Here is a 13,985-nt window from a genome sequence, read left to right on the forward strand (position 1 = left end):
TAGAAGCTTTAAATTGAATGGAGGATTGAAGTTTGTATTTAGAGTGGAATAGACTTTTTACTACCTGAAAATGAAGCATCTTTATCAATACTTGAAAGTGACCAAAATCTATGGGATCTGTCTGGAAGAAAGCAGATCATACAGAAGAAGTCTGAAGGGGATTAGTGGGAGGAAAACAACTATTTCTTGATTGTATTTTACTAATCCCAACATGTTCAATAAACCTGTTACAGATTTATTGTGATTACTGATATATCTGGCCTCATTTTTAAATATTTATCTTGTATTTTCTATTTACATTGCTTTCCTCTTCTTTTATCTGCATACAATATTGATAATTTTTTCCTTATTCTCCTTTTTCCATTTTAGGTTTGAAAACTATAAATTATTAATTTATAAATAAATTTTCTTAAGGTCTAAAATATTGAGTTATTAGATATGTATCTCTTCCTCTTGCAGGTGATATGGATCTTTGTGTACTTTAACTGTTAAACAGTACCATCCACCATCTTGTTATTACTGTCTATACTTTTAGATTAACCTTTTTAAAAATAAAAAATTATGAAGCCTTTCTGTAATTGGCCATTAATAACACAAGTTTTTATGCTTGCTGTACTTTTATATATCCCATGCCTCCCTCTGGTTTAAGTTTGTTTCTTCTATTCTTGTATCTTTTCCTGGTTGTGTAGTGGGCATCTGTAGTTTTGCTCTCCTTCTTGAATGTTAGTATAGCTGAGTATAAAATTCTAAATTGATCATTATTTCTCCCTGACACCGTTATATTCTGGCATTTATTGTTTCTGTTGAAAAGATTGCTGGAAGTCTAAACTGTCTTTCCTTTTTAAGGTAACCTATCTTTTCTCTGTGGTAGATTTTAAGATTCTTCTTTACCATTTATGTTCTACAGATCCATTATAATGTGACTTGATGTGATTTTACATTTATTTATCCTGCTTACTATTCAAGGTGCATTTTAAATGTGTAGGCCATTGACTTTCAAACTCTGGAAATTTGCAGGTTATCGCCTCTTCAAATATGGTTTTTTCCTTCTCTCCTTCCATTCATTTCCTGTGGATCTATTTTTAGATGTGGCTTGGAGCCTCTCAACATATCCTCTATATCTTAACGTTTTTACTTATACACTATTTCTTTGTCTTTCTGTGAATCTCTCACTACTGCCCTCCATATCACTAATTATTTCTCTGCTACATATAACTTAGATTTTAACCCATCCATTGAGTTTTTAAATTTTCCACCTATAGCTATTAATATGTTATTCTAATTCTAGTGCAGAATAGATTTTAAAAGATAATCATTCTAGTGTTACTATCCTGAGTTTGAGGAGAATATGCACTCCAGGATGCATGGCTAGAGATCATTTCTTATAATGCGTCAATTATGTTATATGACACAACTGGGTGGATATGTTATCTCTTACCTAATAAAGCCCTCTATTGCTTATTATTATGATACATTATCAGAATAATGTACTTATAATGCTAATAACTTCAGTAATTCTTTTCCTTTAATGGTCTGAGTTCATAGCCCTCTAAGGAGATGAGGTATTTTGTGATTGTTTAAAAAGAACAGTAACAAAACAACTGTATTTTCAAAATAATATGTGTAGGGATGTTTGGAGTCAGTTTTCATAATTCAATAAACTAAGGAGGGCTAGATAATGAGTACATTTTAAATATTTCAAATGCAAATAAAACACAGCTAAATAGGCACTCTGCTGAATTTCTCCCAAACAAATGACTTCAGAACCCATCCAAAACATGTAATCTTTTTGTCTAAAAGGGAAAATGTACAGGAACTGGTAAGAGATTAGAAACAGAGATCTTTAATGGAGAATATTTGGCATTGTAATATAGTAGTACAAAAGTGACAATGGTAAATTTCAAGTAAGTTTAAGTTAATGGTGATTCCCTATTGGGTGATTAAATGATGGTGATTTCAGGATAGTTTATGATTAGCTCATTTTAATGTGTTAATTATTTTTCATCTGAATTGACTCCTTATAAAAATGTTTTCCTTCCCTCAAAGAGTATACACACATTCATTAAAAGAGAACAAAAAGCTAGTGCCTAATAAACCTTCTAATTAATATAGCATCTGTACTACCTCTTCAAACATAATACTCCACAACAGCAATTAGAAATGGGTAACAAGAAAACATAAATTTCCTCAGGGTTCTTACAGACCATCAGAAACTTGCTCAATCTTTAGCATTTGACATTATTGATAAGCCATTCCTTTAAATAAAGATCCCACTGTTTGAATCCTGTTTCTATTCCTTCTTTCTTCCTCTTGCCTCCTATTGTTTTCTTTAACCCTCAGTTCTATTCAGTTTGCTTTCTCTTTCATATCCTCCTTCAAAGTATTAACCAGCTCTCAGGATTTCAAATATTGTTTTTTTCTGACAATCAAAATCTGCTTCTACAGTCCTGATAACATTCTAAAATGTGTATGGAATATTTCCAGTTGCTTACTAAACAGTCATATTTGGCTATTCAGTGAGGACTTCTAAATAATATGTTTGAAATTTATTTGAAAGGAATGTTTATGGAAAACTTAACTATGTCTGGGACACTGTCCTGGGTGCTGGGCCTATATAAATCATGAGGCATAAGTAGTTCAGAATTAATGGGGGAGAGAGACCCATAAACAAATAGTTACAGATACAATATGATGAGGACTGGGAATAGAGAAATGTGAGCAGTATGCTGTGGGTGCCCAGTGAAGCTGGCTAATCTCCTAGGATCCCTCCTCCCTGCTTCTACTCATTTGAGCTCGAAGCATTGCAGTCATCTTTGACTCGCTTTTCCTATATTCTGGGTTATCAAATTAGTTACTAAATCCCATTTGTGATTCTTTCTTCCAAAAATCTCATAGAAATCCCACCTTCTTCTATCCTCTAATCTTTGCTGTCCCATTGCCACTGCTCTGGTCCAGTCTCTCTCAATATCCCATGGATTGTTTCAATATCTCCTTAACTAGACTCCCTGTTTAAATCTCTCCTGATCCAATCTTTCCAGTATTGGGATGCACTTTCATCATTTCATTGTATTGCTTGCTGACCCCACATCTACCACCTAATAGCTATAAACCTCATCTAAGTTGTTTAACTACTTTGGGCCTCTTTTCCTCATCTGTACAATGAATTGTATCTCAAATTTTTTTTTTAATACATGTAAGTATAAAAAACAGTGCTGGTTATAAACCAATGTGACCTCAAAAAACAACAACAACAACAACAACAACAGTGTTTAGCACATGGTAAATGTAGCTCGGTAAACATAGCTGCTTTAATAATTATTATTATTACCCATTCTCTCTCTCTAACTCCTATGACATTGTGCCTCTCGCTAAATTTATAAAATTTTTAGTTTGTAGTTTTCTGTATATTTTCTCTCTCCTATTAAACCATATGCTCCCTGAAGGCAGGGATGAAATCTTATTTGTCTTCGTGCATGACTTGTGAACCAATTTTTCCTTGGCCTATGATTTGTCACCCAACAGGATTTGACAGACTCCTGTTTGATTCACAGTTGATGGGGACAAAAAGCACCAGAACTCAATTAAAATGATACTTGAAAGATACCTGACATCACTAAAATCTATGGAATTATATATTAAATGGTCCCCAAAGAATCAGCTATTTCAAAAATTAAAAATTATTATAAAGAGCTTAATACAGCATGTTATATCATATATCATATACCATAAAAATGTCAGCAGTAGCCTAATTTTAGATTACTGTATTTCTTGATGGGTGATCTATCTGGACAAGTAAGGCTTGATGAATTTGAACATGGATAATGAAGCTCACACTCTAAGAAAATGTTTAAATGTGAAATAGAACCAGTGATGGTGGTGGAGAACTCCTTGGGAGAATGCAGTTAGGGGATCTTTGAGTCTCAACAGTTTGCAATCCCTTTCACAGCACATAAATGATTTAACAGTAACACAGAGTGGCCAGAGTAAATTATTTCCATTTCTATCACTGCACAACATATAATAAGTAACCAGATAAGATGCTGAATGATTATACTGTTATGATGTATGCTGATCTGATCTGAGGTTTTTTTTGTTTTTGTTTTGTTTTGATTTCCGATGGCTTGGATCCTTGCCAAATCGTTAAACAAGTCACATTCAGCTGAAGCTTTCTTGAACAGCTTCAATGTAACTTGCAAAGGCCAGTTCATCAAAACCCTTAGGATCACACAAACAAGGGAAAAATACCAAGAGGCCTCTCCTATTTGTCTTTCTGGCTGTATGTGTTCCATGGAAAGGAAAGAAAATAACATGAACAGGATTTAAATGCTCTGTTTTGACAGGTTATTAAGATTCTAACCACAACCTGTCTACTCCCCCTGATCAAGCCAAGTTCGGAAACATGGCAGAATATTACTAAAGCAGCTACACATACACATAAAACAAAAAATGCTAGAAAAGAAGGAAGAGTGGAAAAATCAGGCCAACATGAATAACTTGGTAGAGTTGTAGGGGGTTTAAAACCAAGACACATGCTAGCATGGCAGAGTGTATCAGTGTGGTTGACTGGCACAAAATTTCCTGCACAGAATTTAGATTCTGGTGGCTCATGTGCTGTCAATCTCATCTTGCTCTACTGTATAATCAATAGTTCCAACTGAGACCTCCATGGGAGGCCACGTTATTATCCTCTGAAATTAGAGCCCACTCTCTGTATGAGATTTCCTACCACAGGGTCAGCTCTGATACAGGCAGTGGGGCACCAACTCTGACTCCTCTAAGGTCCTGTATGAATATTCTCCTAATGACACAAATTTCACTGTTATAGGCACAGGCTTGGGTCCTTGCCTCACACCATTCTCTCCAAGGCTTAACTGTAATGATACGTGGGGGATTCCATGGTGAAGGACACTAGAGAATCACTGTTGACCATAGAACTAAGGAGATTTTCAGAATTGCAGCAGATAGAACACTGAAACTATATAGGCAGAATTATGTCAAAAATGACTATCCTTGGTATACATTGAGCAAGGATTGGCTAAACTATAGCCCATCAGCTGAATCTGGCATACTGTCAGTTTTTGTAAATAAAGTTTTATTGGAATGTAGCCATGCCCACTCATTCATTTACATATTATCTATGGCTGTCAGAAGTGAGTGGTTGCAACAGAGACTGTATGATCCCCAAGTTTAAAATATTGACTATCTGTCCCTCTACAGAAAAAGTTTGCTGACCCCTGATAAAGAGTAACTGAGGGCCGGCCCCGTGGCTTAGCGGTTAAGTGCTCGCGCTCCGCGGCTGGCGGCCTGGGTTCGGATCCTGGGTGCGCACCGACACACTGCTTCTCCAGCCATGCTGAGGCCGCGTCCCACATACAGCAACTAGAAGGATGTGCAACTATGACATACAACTATCTACTGGGGCTTTGGGGGGAAAATAAATAAATAAATAAAATCTTAAGAGTAACTGAGCAAAATCACCTAGGCTCAGTTCTTGGTAAATTATGTTTATTTTGGTGGGAAATAACATGCATATAGATGAAAATCTGACAGGCCTAAGAGACCAGGTCATATAGCAACAATATCCTACAGGAAGGCACTTATTGGTATTCCTGTTATGAGAGGCAGTACCTATGGTGGAAAGAATATCAACTTTGAACCTGGATTTGACCCATATTTCTGCCATTTATTGGGCCTAACAAACTTTGCTTCACAGAGTTATTATCAGGATTAAATGTTATGGCTTATGTGAAACACTTAGTGCTCACTAACGTGTTGTTTCTTCCTTCCAGTCTCCTTGTCTTCACGGTTGCTGGCACAGATCTGAACACATCATAGGCACCTGATCTTGACACAGTTTGAATAAGGAGTGGCACCTGCCTGGAATTGCATCCTAGGTCTCACTGGTGCTTTTTCTTTAGGTGATGCAGAGCCTCCAAATCCTTTAGGGAAATGCCATTGTGACTGTCTATGATAGTCTCCTATAGCTTCAAAATCTTTGCATCCGTTCTAGAACCTAGAAAGCACAGAGAAGAGGCCTCATATACAAAAGAGAAACAGAAATTATTTATCCATGATTAAGTACAGGTTAAAATATCCATTCAGTACTCATAATGAGAGGTTATTATCAGTGCTGGTCACATGATTAGATCAACACCTAACATCAAAAACATCTAAATTACTATTTTGGTGTCAACATCACCCATAATGATTGAATTATACTGGTCAATATTAATATTGCACATGAAGTCAACAAACAATTGCAAACATTGTCAAAGTAACTTGACATAAATTCAAAAAATCATTTAATATATATTTTATATTGAATATAAAAAATATATAAATGTATATATATTTTATATTGAAAACATAGTCTAATAATATTAAAACTTTGTTATTATAATTAAACAATGATAATAGCTAATATTCATCAAGGCCTGAGTGCCAGGCAGAGTAATAGACTGCACATGCATCATCTTATTTAATCCTCACAACAACCTTATAAGAAAGATAAAATCATTATTCCCATTTTATAAAAGAGTAAAGTGTAGAGAAGTTAGAATAACAACCAGAATATATTAACTGACAATAACATTTCACTGACAATTTATATAATTTTTAATTCACAGCAAGAAGACATTTAAAAAATATTTGGTATAACAGAAAAAGTCATGGGCATGTCCAGTTAGACAAGCCTGCTGCTGTATGGATCTACATCTCCTCACTACACTTTTGTGTGCTGAATCCTTTGTACATCCTTGATCTTCAGTTGATTTGGTTACACATCATTGCCTATGATAATTAGGTATCACTAGTCAATTGCTTTTTCAGATTCAACGTGATTTTATTTATTTATTTAAACTTTTGTTCCTAACAATATTTTTAAGTGAGTGTTTTTTAAAAGTCAAAATATTCTATAAATTATAATAGAAAATGGCAACCCCCTCCCTGTTGCATCTTTCCTTACCTCCAAGTTCCACTCCTCAGAGTTAACTACTTTCAAATATTCTAGCTGTTTCTTGTGGTATTTGTATCCATATTTCCAAATAATGCTTGCTGGTATCTGCAACATCTTGATTTTTTTTCTATTTTAGGCATGACATCCTGACTTTGTAGAGTGGAAGATGACGATTTAGTTCTCTTATACTACTTGTCCTACATGCTGTGCATGCACAGACACAACCTTACACAGATCCCTCCCCTTCAGCCATCCTCCCAATATGGTTATAGAACAATCTCTTACTAAAACATTATTCAGTGCTTACATTATTATGACTATAGGAATATTATTCACAGCTGAGTCATATAATGTACTCTGGTTATATTTCCTTGCTTCTAAAACTTTTTGTTTTCCCTGGGGTCATTAATTACATGATTTTTCATCTGCTTAGTTTTCAATAACTTATTTTTCTTTCAAACTTGGTCAGAGCTGTAATTCTCCCAAATGGGTCAAATATGTCAACCGACCAATCTGTTCCATTTTGAGGGGACATCTCTTCTGGAGCCCTCTGGCCTTTTTGCTCCATTCTGGGCTAGTTGCCACAAAGCTGTCATCTTGAGAATTCTATTGGGTCAAAGTAGTCAAACCTCTGTATTTTTACTTGTTTTTGTCTATATTATCTATAGATTTCTGAGAGAGGTGTTAAAAAAATCTTCCACTCTGATAAAAGATTTGTTAACTTCTTGTGAATAAGGAAATAAATTACACTTATGGTTGAGTCTGAACAATTTTTTGCTCACAAGTCTCTTGTATTCCATGTCTTCTTCATTCTCATATTCATTTTGTTTTGCTGCTGTATGTCCTTTGAATAACTATTTCATAGAGAGTCTTTGGGCAATAAAATCTCTGTCTTCTGACATCTGAAATATGATTATTTTGTCCACTCATGTTAATTTTTGTTTTCCTGGTTACACAATTATTGTTTCAAAATGATTTTCCTTCACGTTGCTTTTTCTATCTTAATTTTTTAACTCTTATGGGGAAACCTGAAACATCACATAAATTTCATCATAAAAATTACAAAATAATTTTTTTGCAGTTATTTTTACATTTTTTGTAAAATATGTTTTAGAAAACATATAAACAGCAGACTTTCTTTCAACTGCCAATACATTCAAATTTGTTTACACAGAGCATTAATTATAAAACAGGAAGGTTAAACTGAAATTAACATATTAGAGGACAGTCAACAGAAGATTGATTAAATAAATGTGAAATTATGATTTAAATTAATATGAGGATGAAATTGAGAATTAAACTTATGAAATATGAGTTAATCTAGAATTTTAAGAGTTATGCTCATTGTACAAAAGTGAGGTATGTACTTTCTTTTCAAAATTTGATCATTCTTACATTTATTTTACTCACATCAGCTTTAAGTTTTTTATTTGGAATGAAAAGATTTTTTCAACTGAAGTATCCTTTCTAATTCATCCAAATAACACTTTATAAAAGTGACTGATGAAGTATGAAATGAAAATAAGAAAGGTAGAAATTATTAATTTATGTAAATAACTACAGAGAACATGGGTGCAAGTCTTTAAGTTATTCTCATCAAAAATCAGTCTTGCCAAGGGTTGGAGATAGCAGCCAGGGAAAGGAAAGGGCAATTAATACTTATTAAGCACTTACTGTATGCCTCATACTGTGTTGATACTTAATATGCACGATGTCATTAGACCTTGAACCCTTGCAAAGAACTTATGAAGTAGGTATTATTATTCCTGTTTTACAGACAAAAGAACAGAGACTCAGAGAAGTTATGTATCTTGCTTTAGATTAGGAGTCAAAGCAGTTCTTACTCCAAGTTTCTCTTTGAATCACTCTAACATGCTTCATTTTACTGAAGATACTTTAACACCCCTCACTATTACCATGGAGAAAAATTTCCATCAGACAACAAGATGGCTACTATGTCTTCTACCACACTTTGTTCAGAGTAGACCCCAGGAAAACTCATAAATTTAAGATTATTACTAAATTGGGACTACAATCCAGGATTTTTGCCCACCAGCCAACTGGATCATGCTTTATTACTTCTGCCACCATGGCATAGGTCCCCATTTGGTCTTGTCTCCTCTCCTCCCTGTTCTTACACTACCATTTGGCTAATTCTCATTATCTCAAACACAGAATATTGTAAAGCTCCCTAAAAGAAGTTTCCCAAACCCCCTCCAAACCACTATGCACCACTGCCAATCAATCTTCCCAAAACACAGCTCCAACCTGTCATTCTCTGCTTAAAATTTCTGTGGATTTACACTTGGCTCCAAATTAAATATAAGGATTCAAGGATTTGCAACCAATGGCCTAAACTTTTATTGCTCTTCAGAACTCAACCCTCCAAATTGCCACATTCCCTGTTTCCTGAACACCCTCACTTCTATTCTGCCAATATCTTTGCTTATCCCATTTCTTCCTCCATCATTTCTGCTTTTTGAAATTCCCCAATATCCCCAAAAACAACTTTCTGTTGTTTTTCCAGTTACAAGTTTTGTGTTTTTTTTAACTTCTTGGTTTATACTTCTCTTAGGTCACTAATACACAAATAATGGAAGCCAGAATATAATGTTTTTTCTCCCCAGTACGTGGTAAGTTCTACAAAGGTAGGGAATGCAACTTGTTTATTTAACATCTCCCACAGTGCTTAGCAAAGTGTCCTGAACAAGAATTCAATAAATGTTTACCGAAATAACGAACAAATCTGAATTTGGGCTAGAAATCAAGCACGGAGAAAGGCAAAACAAAACAAAACAAGTGTGTTTTGAAAAAACTATCCAGAGGTCTTAAAATGCATTTTCTCTAATCCTTTGAAGTGGCTTTTTATGTGTTTGCATATCCTGCTGAGTTCAAATTGCTTCCTCAGAAGAAATTTTCTAGAAAACCAATTACAATAATGTGGAAAAAAATAGGATAGACGATAGGATAGATTCAAGAATGGTGTAAGAAATGGTGAGTGAAACAAAGTTATAATACTGCCCCAATTCTAGAACAATGGGAACACATTTATCGTGAAGAAATACTTCCATCAGGCAACAAGATGGCCACTCTGTGTTTTCTATCACACGTATTTTCTCCAGGAAAACCCATATAGGAAAGCAAATGGTGCGCACTGTACTGAGTCAGAGAACTCCTCTGGAACAAGGAGAGAGGTGGGAATATTATTTTCACTCAAATATCTTGGATTTTGTCACTTGTGAGTTTTAAAAGAAAACTCTGTTTAGTATAAATGGACTGAAATAAGTAAGTGCAAATGTGTATAATTATTTATACCTATTTTTTAAAATAACAAACCATGTCTGGGAAAGGCAAATTTGGTGCCCAGCTATCAAAAATTTGTTCAGAGTATACTCAGCCCAATTCCCAATTTAAAAAAGGGAAAATAGGGTCAAGTCAAGATGGCAGCATAAGCAGACTTTGAACTCACCTCCTCCCACGGACACAGCCAATTTACAACTACTCGTGGAAAAATTACCCCTGAGACAGAACTGAAAACTGGATGAGAGGAACTCCTGCAACAACGGACAATCCTAACTGAGGTAGAAGAGGCAGCGACTCCCTTCTGGAGAGAAAAACACCGCCTTCACAAGCCGCCAGCTTCACGGCCGCCGGGAGCAGCTCACAGGTACGCAGCCCTCCCTGGAGGCGCGAGGCCCTGAGCCGGGAGCGCCCCCGCTGTGGGCATTTTGTGGACCCAGCACAATCGAGACCAGAGGCATAATATCTGACTTTGCCTGCTACGAAAACACTGGGGAGCACCCCAGAAAACCCGATTCACAAAGAAACTAAAAGGGCCCGCGCGCAAACTCACCCGTTTCAGAAAGCATCCTAAAATCACCAGAAAGAAAGGTGCACAGTGCTTTGGTGACAAGAGACTCACCTAATAGGCCCTGAGTGCATCTCGGTGAGGGGTGAGACCTCTCCAGGGACTGGAACATTGGTGGCGGCCATTGTTGTGGCCTGGTGTGGGTGTGCTGACACAGACGCCATTGGAGTTCTCCCTGAGGCCTGCTAGCCCGGGGTCTGCCCCACCTGCTAGAGCACCGATTTAATCCAGCTCAGCCAGGGCAGGCAGCCCACCCTAGAGACTGGCCCCACCCAACAACAAGCCCTCAGGCAACTTGTGGGCCTGCATAGATTGGTGACTGGATTCTCTGCAGCCTGGCAACTGAGCCGACTTGAGCGGGGCAGGGTGTGCACAAGGAGTGAGTGGAGAGTGTGGGGCGGTGGCGGAGTGTGTGGGGCTCCCCCCGTGGAGAGACTGGGTCTGCTTGGGGAGGTTGGGGCACTCACACGGGGCAGGACTGTGTTGACTGTGTGTGTGGACCTGTGGGCAGTAGGGCTTGTCAGCTGCAGAAGACTTGTGCTTCTCAAAGATCCACATAGGAGGTTTGCCCCACCTTCCAAAGCCTGAAACAATTGGGTGCTCCTGTGCCTGAGGCCAGCCCCACCCAGTTGCAATCCTCAGAGAGCTGACAAGAGACCTAGTAGGCTAGAGGCTTACAGCAATTGTAAGGCCCTGAGCCTAACAACCTGCCACGCTGGGGGCCTACTCACTTAAAAGAAATACTGCAACACAAATGTGGTATTAGAACTTGCAGCCAACTGTGCTGGGGCTCCCCACACCTGATAAAGAGACTGAAGGGCCCACAACAACTACAAGCAGCTGAGCATTACAACAGCTGGCCAGGAGCATAACTCGGCCTCCCTGGGTGCCTACAGGGAGAACAAACAGGCCACAACAGAAGGACACAGGTAGCCAACATAGGGGTCACCCCTGGAACATTGAGAACTGAGGGAAGCACACTGGAAGCCTCCTAAGGCATCACTTACATAAGGTCACCTATCCAAGAGCAGGAGACATAGCTGACCTACCTAATACGTAGACACAAGCACAGGGAAAGACGTAAAATGAGGAGGCAAAAGAATACATTCCAAGTAAGGGAACAGGACAAAACCCCAGAAAAGGAACTAAGTGAAACAGAAATGAGCAACCTACCTGACAGAGAGTTCAAACTAAGAGTGTTAAGGATGCTCACTGATCTGGGGAGAAGAATAGATGAACTCAGTGAGAATGTCAACAAAGAAATGGAAGATATAAAAAAGAACCAATCAGAAATGAAGAATACAATACTGGAAATGAAAAATTCATTAGAGGGACTCAAAAGCAGAGTAGAGGATACAGAAAAACGGATCTGTGAGCTGGACGAAAGACTAGAAGAAATTACCCGAGGTGAACAGGTAAAAGAGAAAAGAATTAAAAAGAGTGAGGACAGTCTAAGGGACCTCTGGGACAACATCAAGTGCACTAACATCCGTGTTATAGGTGTCCCGGAAGGAGCAGAGCGAGACAAGGGGGCAGAGAATCTATTTCAAGAAATAATAGATGAAAACTTCCCTAACCTAAGGAAGGTACAGGAAGCACAGAGAGCCCCAAACAAGATAAACCCAAAGAGGCCCACACCAAGACACATCATAATCAAAATGTCCAGAATTAAAGATAAAGAGAGAATCCTAAAAGCCGCAAGAGAATGTCAAGTTACATACAAATGAAACCCCATAAGGCTATCAGCTGACTTCTCAGCAGAAACCTTACAGGCTAGAAGAGAATGGCACCATATATTTAAAGTGCTGAAAGGAAAAAACTTACAGCCAAGAATACTCTACCCAGCAAGGTTATCATTCAAAATGGAAGGCGAGATCAAAATTTTCCCAGACAAGCAGAAATTAAAGGAGTTTGTCACCAAGAAACCAGTGCTACAAGAAATGTTAAAGGGACTGATTTAAGGGGAAAAGAGAAGACCACAAATAGGAAAAATTATCTATCTCCATGATAAGAACATAATGGATACAAATGCACAAAAAAGAGGTTAGATATGATATCAAAAACATAAAAGGAGGGAGGAGGGGAGTTAAAGAATACAGCTTTCAGACAGAGGCCAAACTAAAGTGACCATCAATTCTCTATAGAAGAAGAAAGGAACAGAGAAGGACTACTAAAACACTGAGAAAAAAAAAAAAAGTGAAAAATGGCAGTAAGTACATACTTATCAATAGCTACTTTAAACGTCAATGGACTAAATGCTCCAATTAAAAGGCATAGGGTGACTGACTGGATAAAAAAACAAGACCCATATATAAGCTTCATACAAGAGACACACTTCAGACCTAAAGACACTCACAAACTGAAAGTGAAGGGATGGAAAAAGATACTCCACGCAAATCGCAATGAAAAGAAAGCTGGGGTAGCAGTACTCATATCAGACAAAATAGACATTAAAACAAAAACTGTAAAAAGAGACAAAGAAGGGCATTACATAATGATCAAGGGAACAATCCAACAAGAGGATATAACACTTGTAAATATCTACGCACCCAATGTAGGTGCACCTAAATATATAAAGCAATTATTAACAGACATAAAAAGAGAAATAGACAGTAACACAATAATAGTAGGGGACTTTAACACTCCACTTACACCAACGGATAGATCATCCAAACAGAAGATCAATAAGGAAACATTGGCCTTAAACGACACACTAGAACAGATGGACCTAGTAGATATATACAGAGCATTCCATCCAAAAACCAAAGAATACACGTTCTTTTCAAATGCACGTGGAACATTCTCCAGGATTGATCTCATATTAGGCCACAAAACAAGTCTCCATAAATTTAAGAAGATTGAAATAATACCAAGCATCTTTTCTGACCACAACGGTATGAAACTAGAAATCAACTATAGGAAGAAAATCAGAAAAGCCACAAATACGTAGAGATTAAACAAAATGCTACTGAACAACGACTGGGTTAATGAAGAAATCAAAGAAGAAATCAAAAAATACCTGGAGACAAATGAAAATGAAAATACGACATGCCAGAATTTATGGGATACAGCAAAAGCGGTTCTAAGAGGGAAGTTTATAGCGACACAGGCCTATCTCAACAAACAAGAAAAATCTCAAATAAACAATCTAACAATGCACCT

General features: G+C 37.3%; 1 protein-coding gene across 3 annotated transcripts in view; it reads right to left on the reverse strand.

Annotated features, from left to right (window-relative positions):
* PKD1L3 (polycystin 1 like 3, transient receptor potential channel interacting) overlaps positions 1-10,957 on the reverse strand; it is a 357,135-nt gene extending 346,178 nt beyond the window's left edge. For 2 of the 3 annotated variants that reach the window (XM_087420005.1, XM_087420007.1), the window contains exon 1: positions 10,878-10,957. In XM_087420005.1, the coding sequence (XP_087276131.1) occupies positions 10,878-10,935 (58 nt within the window). In that variant the 5' untranslated portion in view covers positions 10,936-10,957. The remainder of the gene's footprint in view (positions 1-10,877) is intronic. The other variant, XM_087420006.1, reaches the window with a different exon arrangement.
* Between the last annotated feature and the right edge of the window lie 3,028 nt (positions 10,958-13,985).

This window comes from Ceratotherium simum, chromosome 30 (assembly GCF_057802395.1).
Source record: "Ceratotherium simum simum isolate JZ-2026a chromosome 30, ASM5780239v1, whole genome shotgun sequence".
Classification (NCBI taxonomy): Eukaryota; Metazoa; Chordata; class Mammalia; order Perissodactyla; family Rhinocerotidae; genus Ceratotherium; species Ceratotherium simum.